Below are 13,435 nucleotides of genomic sequence, written 5' to 3' on the forward strand. Positions count from 1 at the left end.
ACGTGATACGTGACTTTGTCGCGTTGTAATCGCTGAATAATGGTGTCGGTTCGGCTCGAATCCCGCGAAAGAGCAAGACTCAGTCGCTTAGATTCAGTGGCTGCTTTCGCACAAAGACATTTCAGTCGTCCCTGTGACCAATATGTGTGGAAACATAGGCATCCATACTGGTGTCGGGAGAGTTGGCCGCGAAAGATGACTCTGTAGTGACAATACCCTCACCTCTTCCAAGGTTACGTCTGATTTTGCTATCGGTGACCGTCCTCCCATAATCATAGCAGCGACTCAGCTGCTAGTGTTCATGTTCGTGACATGGTTCTGGTGCTCATATGTTGGTCGCTCCATAGTATCTCTTTCTTCCCATTAATAATATCTTGCTGAAGACTCACAACCGTTGTGGAGTCCTGCTGCGCCTTCGTTCTTATAAAACGCAGCGCATTCCTCTCTTCCCTTCTCTTTCTTTTCTTTAGCAGATATCCGACTCTTGACTCTACACATACCAAGTTAGATATCAAGATTGTCTTCGAACTTACCTTCAAGACATACAACACCATCACCACCTCTGCTACCAACACACTACTACTACCACTACTACTACCACCATCACCAACACAAAAGTAAAGTCAAGTACTTTACCTTCCACCTTCAAGTGAGCTACAACTAGGAACTCATAAACCCAAAACAATCCTAACAGCAATTCAGCATGCCCGGCTACTGGGACAAGAACAAGTGCGCAAGCGCCGAGGACAGGGCGGCTGCCATAGCAGACATGGAGAGGGCCAATCAGAAGGCCGAAGCCCAATTCCAGTCCCGCCAAGCCCCCTCCAGCCATGGCCTTGTTGGGTTTCACCGAAACGGGAACGGCGATATGGTCAAGGTCATCGTCAACAACATGGCGTGGACGGAAGAGTTAGTTCCTGCCGAGAAGCAGGATTTGGCGTTTGGCCACGTTTGGCTGCCCGTTTGGCCGAAAGGGAACGCAGGGCCCTACAACCACTGGTCTGAATATGGCCAGAATCAGTCCGAGTTCATCCCGGTCATGGATGCGGATATTGGCTTCAACGAGGTCAATATAGGTTTGACTGAAGAGATGAGATTCCTCCAGCTTAAGGAGGTCAGACTTTCGGAGAATTCCTTCGGAAAGTTTTTCGAAGGCGTTGCGTCGCCTTCTCTCGATCCGGCTCGAGAGTACTTCACGATGGCCTCGGATGGTAGTGTCCAGGCACATCCTGCCCCTCTTCCCGCCCCTCAAGAGCAGCCCGGCAACCCCGCTGAAGACTTCGTTGGTCTGAGCGGCGACCAACTCGCGGAGATCCCGTTGTATGAGGACGACACGGGAGTGGAGCCCTCCTCTCTTCCGTCGTCTGGTTCTAGTTTTGGACCCGACTTTTTTTCTGGCAGCGACAAGTCTGCCCCTTCGTCGGAACCCCCGACTAACAGCCCGTTTGCCGACGACATGGCTCCTGGATGGTACGAGCCGTAGCCTACCGCTGCGTTTGACGCCGACATGGCTGCTGACGGTCTCGACCCAACGACGTTCGATCCGTTTGCCGGCTTCATGCCCGCGAAGCCATGAGTTCCGGCCTGAGTTTTGGCAGCGAGGACCTCCTGGCATATGTCTGGCGTTTCGGAGGATTGTGCTTTTTTGGTGTCTATTTTGGGTTTCTTTCTTACTGTTTTTATGTTAATTCTGGAAATACAAACACTTCATCGCCAATTGTAATCAGCTTGCTTCACATGTGATGTCTGATATGTATACTTATCCTTTGGAGTTCAACTAGCTGCAGCAGACTACTAGTATCTCCACAGACACAGCAGCCGATCATAGAAGCTCGTAGATATGAACGTGCGTTGACCCTGACTATTGAGATCTGGTTGAGAGTCACTTCCGTAGTTCATGCTCTCATGTTCCTCGAACTTGGCCAGTACCTCAATCTGCCAATCCTTGGAAGCGCTCTTGGTGAGCCTAACGATCCTAGTGCCAGCATGCATGCAGCTAACAAGCAGCAGAATGGCCTCTGGCGGCGGCTCCGATCTCCATTTCTCCACGCCGTGGTGCGCTGGTAGCTTGGGATTTCGGTCCAGCAGCTTCAACCGCCATACGCCACCACCAAGGTTGGCTTCCGCAAGAACCTGACGACGTCCTGAGATGGGTACATGGAGAAGCCTGATATGATCATCGTAGCTGCCAGTAATGATCAGACCACCTTGGCTGTCCAGATGTACGGGGAGAATAGCAGTGACACCAGCGCCGTGTATCTTTCCATCCATCCAGGGTACGCTTCCTCCAGATCCGTCCGACAACTCCGCAAAACGAAGCGCGCTGTCATCTCCACCCGACAACAATCCTGAGCCATCCGGTAAGAACGCAAGGGTCCAGGCTTCCAAATCATGCGATGCAACTTCCATCTTTGTAGGCGCATCGGACTCGTCTTCCGTGTCTATGACACCGAGACATACCTGTCCGTTCGACAGCGTCATACCGACCATGAAGGACTCCGGATGCCAAGTGAACGCAGTGATGAGTACATCTTCTGGGAAGTACTGGATAGTCTTGATGTGGGCGATCTTGGGGTCGCGCTGCCACGACTGGAGTTCGTAGATCGCGAACGCACCTGTCGAAGTCGCAACGCCAAAGTTGGAGCTAGTGACATGCGTCAAGAAATGTATGTCCAGGATAGCTGATGGAGTCGACAGCGTCTGAATGATGTGGCTGTCTTGGGTTAGTACTACGCCTAGACAAGCGCAACAGATACAGATAATCCGCAAATAATCCTACGTACACTATATCGCCATCAACGCGTACCAATATCAGACTGCCATTGCGCTGCTGATTTTTGGCGCTCACTTTGCCATCGTGTGGAGCGCTCCCCGCGGATTCTTTCTCGTCGGACTTTTCGAGGTTGTACGTGCCGATTATCGCATACTGCGGATTGAGCGGGAAGAACTCGATACAGCTAGGAGGCAGATCGAGCTTGAAAGACGTGAGAGACTGTATGGAAGTCATGTTGCGGGGATGGTGTACTTTTCTGACAGCCTCTCATTTCGGTTAGTGGGCTAAGTGACTAAGCAGGACCAGAGTGACGCAACCCATCTCGAGCTCTCCTTCCTCAAACTGCGCGCCGCTGCGCTTTGTGCGCATCGCAATGACCACGAACGTAGAAGATGTCAGTCAATGCTCGTCGAATAATCCTTCACGGCTCCGATAGCGACTGCGCCGTCGAATTGATGCCTTGCTAATCCCTGATATCGCGACATCGCTGCCTAGACTAGTCCCGAAGCGAACAACACCTGACCACGCGACTTCCATGACGAAGTCCTATTAAAGAAGTCGCGCACACGCGTTCTAACGTGTCGTTTCAATCTCATCTGCGTTGTGATCCATCTCGATACCTCTCAGATTTACCCAATCCGCAATTGACTTACCAGCCATTCGCCATGACCAACATCAGCGCCACAGCAGAAACCTTTGCGTCTGGACGTTACTCCAAGCGCAAGAGGACTCAGGTTACATACCACCTCGATGAACTGGACGTCTCGGACTCAGAGTCGGACTTTGACATGCCACAGGCAAAGGTTCGATGCACCTCTGCGTGAACTACAAGCACTGAGACTAACGAATCTACTCCAGAAGCGTGCAGTCGCGACAAGTTCCCGCCCACTTCCCAAGCGCAAGATCTTCCCTTTCCTCAAACTCCCTGCCGAGATCAGAAACATCATCTACGAGTACACGCTCACCGACCCCTCTGGCATCAACCTCGTCGGCGTATTCAAGCACAAGCGCCGCAACGTAGAACGCATATCCGCCAAGTTGCAAGCTGAGCTCTCCGAAGGATCCAGCTGGTCTGATGCCCAGCGCATGAACAACGGTATCCGGAGGGCTCAAGAAGAATCAGCGCCTCTCGTCACGTCGCTTCTCGCCGTGAGCAAGCAGATCCACCAGGAAGGCGTCGATATCCTATATGGCAAGAACGAATTCATCTTCACTGATAGCTTCGCGTTGTACAACTTCATGATCAATCTCGGTCCCAACCGCTCCAAAAGCCTCAAAACGCTCCGTATTCTAGGCTGGCTCCACGGCCGCGCCATGAAAGCGTACAATCACTCTTGCTTTGCTGCCCTCGTCTGGGCGACCAACATCACCGCCTTCCGTATCGATTCCCAGATCGGCTGGTACCGCGCCTCCAAGTACGGCGCCGACCAACTTTACCGCGATGCGTTCCCCTGGATGGAAGCTGTGGGTATGGCGCAAGGCAAAGTCGACGCTGTTGTCGACATCATCAAGCTCGGCGAAGACCATTTCGACAGCCGTAATAGCTATCATCGTTATTCGTCTCAAGCGCCGAAGTCTAACGATGATATGTACGAGGAGTTCACGACGGCGTTGAGGAAGTCGCTGGGAGCACAGCGACAAAGAGTCATGGCGCCGACTAGTCAGGTGAAGAGAGTTAAGGTTGTGAAGAGAGTGGTGGACGACGAGGAGTGAGTATGAACGGATATGCTGGTCGCAGAGCAAACCTGACGAACTCACAAGACGTACGAGCGATGTCGAAGAGGCGGAAGTGGATACAGCGCAAGGCTTCATAGGGTCTGTTCGGAGTTGGTGGTCGAATACGTGTATGATTTCACGCGCCTGTACATGAAGCTGTCAGTCCTCACTACTGCGACACGACGAACCCGGCATGAAGGATGGCAGAGAAATAGAACACTTCGTACATACCACATTCATTCAGAATCCAATACTAGAGAAATCGATCACTTCGTATTTGCTACACACATTAAGGATCATATACTACTTTCTACAACACAACCACAGTCTATTAGTATATAAGTATGCAAATCCACCGTACATTGGGTATTAAGCCATCCATCCATCTCCCAACAAATAGACAGACAAGACACGTACAGAGACCAACCAACCATCATGAGACATGAGCTTCGTAAAGCATGACATGACATGACATGCCGACATTATATCCACCTCCCTCACTTAAGCACCAACCTCTCCAACATAACCCTCAGCGCATCCGCCCCTTCCTTGCCATCCACCCCTAACTCCCGCTCCACACCACGAACATGCTCCTCCGTCTTCCCCCTCAACTCCTCAATAACACCCTTACTATATTCAAAGCTGCCCTTGCTCTCCATGTATCTAAGCGCATACCGCTTCACTTCCTCGTCTGTAGTCTTCTGTTTAAGGATATTGATGAGGATCTGGTTGCTAGGATCGGCGCGGATGGCGTGGATAACGGGGAAGCTGAATTTGCCTTCTGTGAGGTCTTCGCAGAGGCCTTTGAGGGTTGTGTAGCCGGATGTGGGGGAGAGGTTGAGGTGGTCGTCTAGGATTTGGAAGAGGAGGCCTATTGTGGAGACGAGGGGGGTGCAGTCACTAGGTGTTGTTAGCTAGGGTAGAATCTTGGGGTGGAGACGTCGGGCACGTACATATCTGTATGCGACTCGGCTTGCATGAGCTTGATTGCTAGTCTGAATAGACCCCCGGTTTTGTTTCCTACCATCTCCAGGTAGTCTGCTTCGCTCGGACATGTCAGGGTGTCCCTCCAATATAGGTCCATGCCCTGTCCGCGGTGCAGGTTCAACAGCTCTTCTGTGAAGATCTCGATGAGCTTGGGGTTGTTCATGGAGAGAAGCAGGGATAACGCGCGGAAGTAGACGTAGTTGGCCGAGTTGATCGTTTGCGGGGTACCGAAGATGGAGTGTGCGACCGGGATGCCGCGGCGGAGGATGGAGGAGTCTTCTACATCGTCGACGCTGGGGGTCGTTAGGCAAGGGAGGGGGATGTGGGGTGGGTGTGCTTACAGTAAACTCGCGGTATGCAGCATACCCACCACTTTTGTGATAATCTCGAGTCTCTCTGGCGGCACTTTCAACCACAGGTTGAAGGCTGCGATGCACTGACTCCGTATGTCCTTGCCGGGGTGTCCATACAGGTAGTCGTAGGGCCCCAGTAATATGCGCTCCTTGCCCTCTGTCCACGCAACCCCATTTCCGTATATGAGCTCCTCGCCAATATCTTTTGCATGTTCTGCGGGCGGTGACAGCGGCGTCGGGTAATTTGTGCTGGCTTCGAGGTTCGCGCCGGCTTGGGTGTTGTCCATGGGCGAGTCCATGTCGGTGTGCTCGGTGCGGGGCGGCGAGTTCAACTGCGCGGCCATGGTCTGCGGCCGAGGTTGTTGCGTAGACACGTTTGGGGCAGGCGCGTTGGAAGGATCCGCCGGATGGCTCGTCTTGCTTTTCTTGCTCTGGCCGAGCCAATCAATCTCGCTCAAGGGACGCAGCACACTCGTTCTGGACGGTTGCTTGGCAATGCTCGCGTTCAAGTTGAGGATGCCCGTGGAGCTGGTGCGGGGCGGGATGGCGTTGGGCGAGGCGAAGGGGTGGTTTGGGGAAGTGGCCGGCATGATGTCGAGGAGCGCGGAGGTGCCGGACGGTGTTTATACAAGGCGCACACCACTACGCGACCCTCCTCTACTTTGGTTGAGGTGCCTGGCGGGCACGCGGCGCCGAGGCTCGTGACAATGCAATGACGGCTGCTGTGAACAGATGGGGTTACCCTCGTAGACGTTACTTTGAGGCTGCAGGATGCGCTGCGAGGACGGGGCGGAAAAGCGGCGCAACAGCCTCTTGGAAGCCCAGTGCGGAGTCCTCGGGGCGCGTCTTCTCTCTATGGCGGCCTCTGGTGCAGAGCTAAGGGGGAGGTTGGAGAAGACCGTCGGGGAGTTGGCCGCATGATGGCAGGCACAAGGCCCTTTTTGCTGCGCATCATTAACATACCGAGCTCTCCATCAAATGCACATGTCGAATGCATGGGAATGCATGTATGACGCCAGCTGTCGCTTAATCCCTGCATCTGCGATACGCTAACCCCTTACGGCCCATCTGAGATTGCGCACTGCTCACACCCAGCCCCGAGTCGAGCCATCTTGCCCAACACTTTGGATAAATCCACCACAAAAACTGCCACATTATCCTTCTTTGAGCCGGAGATTTAATGCACCCCTCTGGTTCACCTGCATTGGGAACGACCATCACCTAGCAGAAGCAAATATGACAAGGGCACGTAGTCCAATTGCGGAACTGGTCTCTATATCTTGTAGTCCGCCTTCATTGCAATCCGTCCGCACTCCAGAAACAGCAATAACTCGGCTGCCGCCAGTGCAGCATTAGATATTATACAAATCAAAAGGCTTGTGTTACAGGCAGAAGAGGAAGAAGAAGGAGCTCCAAGCCTGCCAGATGGCCTCCCCCAATTCAAACGGGTATGAAAGGAAATAAGGTAAAATGAGGAAAAGGGTGGAGGGCCGAAAGTATGCAAGGAGAGAGATACAGCCCCAGTTTAGAACCGTTTTGTATCCAACACAACAAGGAAAAGGTGATGCCTGATGCTGTAGTCGTACGTCGTCACAAAGAAAAGCCGAGAGGAAAGGAGAGTGGAGCCGTTGGGGCGAAGAGTTGGGTAGAAGTCGTGGCGACTGTTCACAGCGCTTGGTTGTACGCAATCCAGGCATCGTGCGCCTCCCGCAGGACTGGACGGAAGTTAGCAGCTGACACACACATGGACAGGGTTAAAACCTACTTTGCAGAACCTGAGCTTGCCCAATGTACGTCTCGCATGCGCACTGCAAGGTACGCCCGTCCATGAAATCCAGGACCACGCTGTTGGGAAGTTCTTGGCGATCTTGATCAGGCGGGTACGGTGTGCGGAAGTCGCTGAGATGGAATCGCTTGACAATTCCCTTCTCGTTGTGTTTCGACGGACTGAGGACGAGGTTGCCCAAGGCGTCAATCTCAACCCATCGTCGTTTCCAAAGCTGCATCAGGTTAGCGCAAGTCAGTATTGACATTGATGAGACTTACCAAAGTGTCTGGGAACTGGATGTTCAGATCACCAACATGCACAGGCGGCGGTGGCTCGCGCAGAGACGCCAGAGAGGTGGAGCGCATGTCGTTCTCGGGAAGGGCCAAGCTGCTGTTCGAGTTCTTCCAGGGCATGGCAGACATGGAAGAAGACATGCGCTTGAACATCTTGCTGGTGCGCGACTTCTTTTCGTCTTTCTTGTCCTTTTTGTCTTCCCTCTTGTCTTCGCCGTCGTGGCTGTGTACCGACTTGGACTCGCTCATGCGGCGACCAAAGGCTCTCCACGTGCTCTCTGACGAAGCCCGCGAAGGTGCATTGCTGGGCTCGCGGGAGTGTGAAGACGAAGGTGGAGGAGAAGCAGGCTCCGGTCTTCCGCGGGTAGGGCTTCTGGGCGTGATAGTTGCCTTTTGGTGATCAATGATGAGAGGGCTTTGGTGAAGATCGAGTGGTGTACTCTCCGTTGGCATGGCAAGCGTCGGCTTCATTGTGCGCTCATCGCGAACGATGCGGGCCGTCACTTGCACAGACTCCGGCTTCTCAACTCCTCGCTGTACGTTGTATACTGTCGACTTGACTGGCGCCGACTGTTTCTTCTTGTCAGGCGTTGTTGAAGCAGATGAAGCCAAAAACGAGGGGCTTTCGAGACGCGGCGTAGATTTTCCAGAGGGAGAGATCTCAACAGGTGTTGTTGCAAAGAATGAGGATTTACGCTGGGCGACGGAGCTTCTAGTGCTCAAAGCAGAGCTCGCAAGACTTACTTGTGAAGCCGATTCCCTGTTGGTCTTGTCTGCAAGTGCTTTGATCCTCTGCGAGATGCCAGAGGAAACGTTGATCTTCTTCGGCGCGGTGCTCGAGTCGGACTTTGGCGCAGGAGGCCAACCGCCCGAGATCTTACGGCCAGTCTGCTCAGGTGACAGGCGGCTGATGCCATGGTAATTCGACGAGGCTGATCTGGGAGGCGTTTGTAGGTCTGTTGCAGAGGATTTCCTGGGGAAGAATGGGGTGATTGGCGACTTGGATACCGACATGGGCTTAGCTTGATGTACTGTAGCGCTTTGCAGCTCCTCCATGAAAGAATCATCCGACAGGTACTCGGTCTCGGAATGGTCCGCGCTGGGTTCGAGTGGATCCAAGACAGCACGTCGCTTTCCTTTGGTCTCGTACCAACTTTGATGCTGGGAAGACGGCATGAGCATAGACTCCCTGTTGCGTCTCTTGGACTGTCCTTCCTCTTGCTGGTACCCTTCGTTCGACGGCATGTATATGGTAGATTCGCGGTTCGAGCGGCGTTGTGATGGCATGTCATTCTCCCATGGCCTTAGGGTGTCCCTCTTGCTGCTGTCATCTGCGTCATCGAACGACGGCGCTCGCTCGGTAATTACTGGGCCTTGCGCAATCTCCTGTGCTTCTACAGGCGGTACGGGCGTTGTGCTCTCAGGAACCACAGTCGGCGTGCTGTCAACTGATTGCTCTTCATCCACAAAATCCGCATTATGCGACTCTTCTTGCTCGTCCGACTTTTGTGATTCTTCCATACCTGCCTCGTCCTCCGAGATAGACGACGGCCGTGTTGAAGGTGCGCCGGTGGAACCGTGGGTCTGGGCGGATACGGGTGACGAAATCGAAGCAGTAGAGTTTAAGTCGTCTGTCTCGGTAGGACCATCAGCGAATGCAAGGCCAGAGCGGCTTAAACGTGACGAGGAAGGGAGATCGTCGCCAAGCAGGGTCTCCTTGTCGGCGTCAGTTTCGGCCTCAGGTTGTGCAGCGGAGGGGCCATCATCGGGCTCGGTCGCAGTAACGGTCGCATCTGTCGTAGTTTCATCTTCGGCATCAGTCTCCACCTTTATCTCCGCGGCCTTGACATCTACCTCCGATGCAGCATCTTCAGTCGCCTTCTCCTTCCTCAGCTGTTGGGCCTGTTGTTGTTTCTTGCGCATCTCGAGAGCCTTCATGAGTCTTGTCCGCTCCTGTGTCGATCCTCCAGCCCTGAGGTGACTCCTGTATGCGGACACGGGCATCGACTTGGTACTGGCGGGGGCTCTCGTGGAGTATACTGACGAGGCGGGGGATTGTGGCATTTCGGGCATTGGCGGAACCTGGTGTGGAGGAGGAATGGCGATTGCGGGAAGGGTGCTCGAGGCGTTGGTCTTGGACTCTTTCTTCTCAGCCGTCTTTCGTGCCGCAGAGCGCAGGCCTGCCGGGAGCGATGACTTCGGCCTTGCCAGATCTGACGGAGCACTGCCTGAGGTGGATGGTCTCCTGCCTTCGAGCGATGGCCGCGGTCGCGGTCCCAGCTTAACCTTTGGTTTGGTGTACTGCGCATAGTAGTGCTCGTACAGCTCGTTGTAGTTTGGTCGTGCAGTCTGCGAAGAGTTCCGGGGTTCTGGTCCACCTTCGAAGAGCGAGTCGTAGCTTTTGAGCGTGTCCTGGAGATCCGATAGATCGGTGTCGTCTGGCGTCGTCGGCCCTTCGGTGACCGTCTCCATGGTGACATGGGAAATCTGTGGTGACAGCTTGTGCTCGACGACCTTCTCGTCCAGCATCAACGGAACGGTCTCGGCTTGTGAGTTGATCGACCCGCTCCTCGTGAGATTATCTTCGCTGTCTCTAGATGGCTCCAGTATGGTGGGTATGTTGGACTTGGCCGTTTCCGGTCGTGCACTGCCGTCTGCATCGGGCTGGGCGCCTTCTTCGGCGGCCTCTTGGATCCAGCTGAGCTTCTGCTGGCGCGACGATCCGCTGGAGGAGGAGCTCGACGGGGCGGCGGTGTGCAGACTGCATGCGGCGGTAAGAGCGGCATCGCTGAGCTCTTCGGGGGTGGATATGGACAGGACGATGTCATGGGGCGCAAACTTCTCGGTGATGTTGATGAAGTGGACACTGACGCGGGCTGTCGAGCGTTAGTCGTGGTGATGACAGGAACAAGCCTCCACATACCCTGAAGCAGTCGCGATGTCCCCTCGGGCACATATTTGACCAGGACCTTGCGCCGGCGGTACAGCAGCAGGCCGTACAGCGGGCTCTTTTCCTCGTACTGGGCGACGGCAGCGCGCGCCTCGCCAGCACCGCCAGTGCCGCGGGTCAGGACTTCGACGGCATCCCTTGACGTGTACCTGAGCAGGAACCTAGATGCCAAACGTTAACACGTGGTCCGCGTGCGAAGAAGAAATTGGGACGTCGTACCAACCGCCAGCTTCGGCGAGGGCACCCTGGTACGCCTGTGTGACCTCGACATTGTCCAGTCCGTTCAGCGACATGGTGCAAGGCCGGCCGAAAAGCGACGCTCTGGGGTGCAGACTCTCAAAGCCGTGCGTGTCTGCGGCGAAGAAGAGTCGTCAAGTCGTGATGTTGAAAGCGCCTGGGGCCAGGAGGTCCGGGCTAGTAGGGGTCATGCAATCAGGGATCCGAGGTGGCAGAGTATCAGAGACAGAGGCAGAGGCAGAGGCGCATGGGGCGGCGGGCCATTGGGGCTGCTGCGCTGGGCGTCGAGGCAAATGGACGCTTCAGGAACTGTGCCGTGCAATGCGCCTAGCAGTCTCCTCCAAAAGAGCAAGCTGGAGGGAGGGCAGTGAAGGCGAGCGTGGAGCTGAAACACAGGGGGCTCCATGGCCTGAGAGCACTAGGCACTTTATCTCCGCCTCCCGCTCCACACGCCTTCTCACCGACATCGACTCCCCAGACTGCACCACTGCTGCACTGCACGTGTGCCCGTTTGCTCTTTGTTTTTATGAGCGACGCGAAGTTGTACACGCGATTGCATACAATGCAGTCTCCACGTGGTGTCCTTCGATAATCTCGGATACTCGCACGCATGACAGCCCTGGCCCGCATGAAGACCCTCACCAACGCAGGTACAGCCGGCAATCCTGAGGCGCCCCAGGTCACACCCTATTCGATCAGATCGACAGTCAAGGGCTGACGGCTATGAAAGCCTTCCATTGCTTGTGCCGCCGGTATATCGCCGATGACAAGGCGGGGAAGAAGAAGCAAACAGCTGCCAACCCAGCAGTCGATCGCAGTCCCAATGCGCATCTTCCTAGCTTGAATTCGAGCATCACCAGACGTGACAGCACCTCGCAGCTATACTAGTCAATACAAGTGCTATAACACGACATCCCAGTTCATTCCACTTTGTTGAGGGCCTGTGGGAACGCGTCGGACCTTGAAAAAATGCCACCCGACTCCGCCGTGCAGTATAAACAAGCTTCGTGCATTGTTTACTGCAAAACACGGTACGCGTCGTGGACTAGGAAAAGCTAGACGGCAGTCCGTCTGCAAAGCTCAACTACCTTGACACTAACTCTTCGGTGCTGCCCCGCTATCCATCCAGAACAGCTTTGCCCCTTGCAGCGACCCACGTAAAGACACCATGCACGTCGTTGGCCATGACCAGGCATGCGCTGCATCGCTGATCGGTCGGTAGCGGCCGCGAAAAAAAGATTGAACAGTGAACCACGACCATAACCACAGCCTTCTGCCTCACCACCACCACTTTACAAACGTCAACGTCGACCCTTCAATCTGTGGAATCGACTAGCCAAATCTCCGGTCCCAAACTATCGCATCGCGAGAAAAGCAATAAACGGCTATCCCGAACACTAGTCCTTACCCTCACACAACCCTAACAATGACATCACTCCCACCCGCCAGCGCCCTCCCCCACGCCCCCGAAGCCACCCTCACAAACGTTCTAGACCTGCTCTTCGAGCCCTCGCCTCCCCTCCGCACCATCACCTTCCCCGTGCTGCGCTCCGCCACCTTCCCCAGCTACGACATCCTCATCACAGCCGTCAATGCGCAGCTCGCTGCCCTAGCTGCCTCTGACGACGAAGCCGATGTGAAGAAGTTGTCTGAGATTCTGTGTTCGCACCCGAGGTTGGGCGAGAAGAAGGTGGATAGCGAGCAGAGCCGGAAAGAACAGGCGCAGTTGCAGCAGGGTGGGGAGGAGGAGAGGGAGATGTTGGGGAAGTTGAATGAGGAGTATGAGGGAAAGTTTCCGGGGCTGAGATATGTGTGAGTTTATTCCTGTTTCTCGGACTGGACTATGTTTAGGGGTTTGTGGGCTAACGGCGGTTGTAGTGTTTTCGTCAATGGTCGCCCCAGATCGGAGATCATGGAGAATATGCGTTCGCGTATTGATCGGGGTGATATCAAGGCTGAGCGGCAAGAGGCCATTCAGGCCATGTGTGATATCGCTCTAGACCGAGCTTCTAAGCTGCAGAAAGCATAGGGTGCGACTTCGGTACAGGAATCAGTCTCCGGAGTTTGCTGAAAGACGTCAGTCTCTGGATGGATGAGTTGGAGTTGGAGTCTCGGCATGTTGAATGATTTTGTAATTGGAATCAGATACTGTTGTACATGCTACATGCTCTTTTGAGCATCCATACGAAAAAGAAAACGCCCAAAGGCTTCCCTTTTCCTATATCTACATATACAACATCACTACCCAAGCGTGGAACATTTGCGACGATAAAAATCCCCCAAACTCCAAACCGTTGGACGTGAAACGCTAAACACCACGCTTTTTTCCGCAATATAGTAGTACAACAAACACCCGAA

The 13,435-nt window shown here is 54.4% G+C and overlaps 6 protein-coding genes across 6 annotated transcripts; 3 read left to right on the forward strand and 3 right to left on the reverse strand.

The window, feature by feature from the left end:
• Positions 1-703: 703 nt before the first annotated feature.
• Positions 704-1,483, forward strand: J4E87_008269 (uncharacterized protein; the record flags this gene model as incomplete). Its single annotated transcript, XM_049379860.1, has 1 exon — positions 704-1,483. The coding sequence occupies one exon, from the start codon at positions 704-706 to the stop codon at positions 1,481-1,483; it is 780 nt and encodes a 259-aa protein (XP_049230427.1).
• Positions 1,484-1,794: 311 nt separating this feature from the next.
• Positions 1,795-3,007, reverse strand: J4E87_008270 (uncharacterized protein; the record flags this gene model as incomplete). The annotated part of the gene is made up of 2 exons (XM_049379861.1): positions 1,795-2,713; positions 2,784-3,007. The coding sequence occupies 2 exons, from the start codon at positions 3,005-3,007 to the stop codon at positions 1,795-1,797; spliced, it is 1,143 nt and encodes a 380-aa protein (XP_049230428.1).
• A 431-nt stretch (positions 3,008-3,438) lies between these two features.
• Positions 3,439-4,486, forward strand: J4E87_008271 (uncharacterized protein; the record flags this gene model as incomplete). The annotated part of the gene is made up of 2 exons (XM_049379862.1): positions 3,439-3,576; positions 3,632-4,486. The coding sequence occupies 2 exons, from the start codon at positions 3,439-3,441 to the stop codon at positions 4,484-4,486; spliced, it is 993 nt and encodes a 330-aa protein (XP_049230429.1).
• Positions 4,487-4,986: 500 nt separating this feature from the next.
• On the reverse strand, positions 4,987-6,419 carry J4E87_008272 (uncharacterized protein; the record flags this gene model as incomplete). The annotated part of the gene is made up of 3 exons (XM_049379863.1): positions 4,987-5,389; positions 5,443-5,769; positions 5,818-6,419. 3 exons carry the CDS (start codon positions 6,417-6,419, stop codon positions 4,987-4,989), a joined length of 1,332 nt encoding a protein of 443 aa, XP_049230430.1.
• A 1,075-nt stretch (positions 6,420-7,494) lies between these two features.
• J4E87_008273 (uncharacterized protein) lies at positions 7,495-11,133 on the reverse strand (the record flags this gene model as incomplete). The annotated part of the gene is made up of 5 exons (XM_049379864.1): positions 7,495-7,544; positions 7,595-7,829; positions 7,876-10,766; positions 10,814-11,001; positions 11,060-11,133. 5 exons carry the CDS (start codon positions 11,131-11,133, stop codon positions 7,495-7,497), a joined length of 3,438 nt encoding a protein of 1,145 aa, XP_049230431.1.
• A 1,370-nt stretch (positions 11,134-12,503) lies between these two features.
• J4E87_008274 (uncharacterized protein) lies at positions 12,504-13,106 on the forward strand (the record flags this gene model as incomplete). The annotated part of the gene is made up of 2 exons (XM_049379865.1): positions 12,504-12,889; positions 12,956-13,106. The coding sequence occupies 2 exons, from the start codon at positions 12,504-12,506 to the stop codon at positions 13,104-13,106; spliced, it is 537 nt and encodes a 178-aa protein (XP_049230432.1).
• Positions 13,107-13,435: the final 329 nt, after the last annotated feature.

The sequence above is a fragment of the Alternaria ethzedia genome (assembly GCF_023757985.1).
Source record: "Alternaria ethzedia strain BMP 0044 chromosome Unknown scaffold_25, whole genome shotgun sequence".
Lineage (NCBI taxonomy): Eukaryota > Fungi > Ascomycota > Dothideomycetes > Pleosporales > Pleosporaceae > Alternaria > Alternaria ethzedia.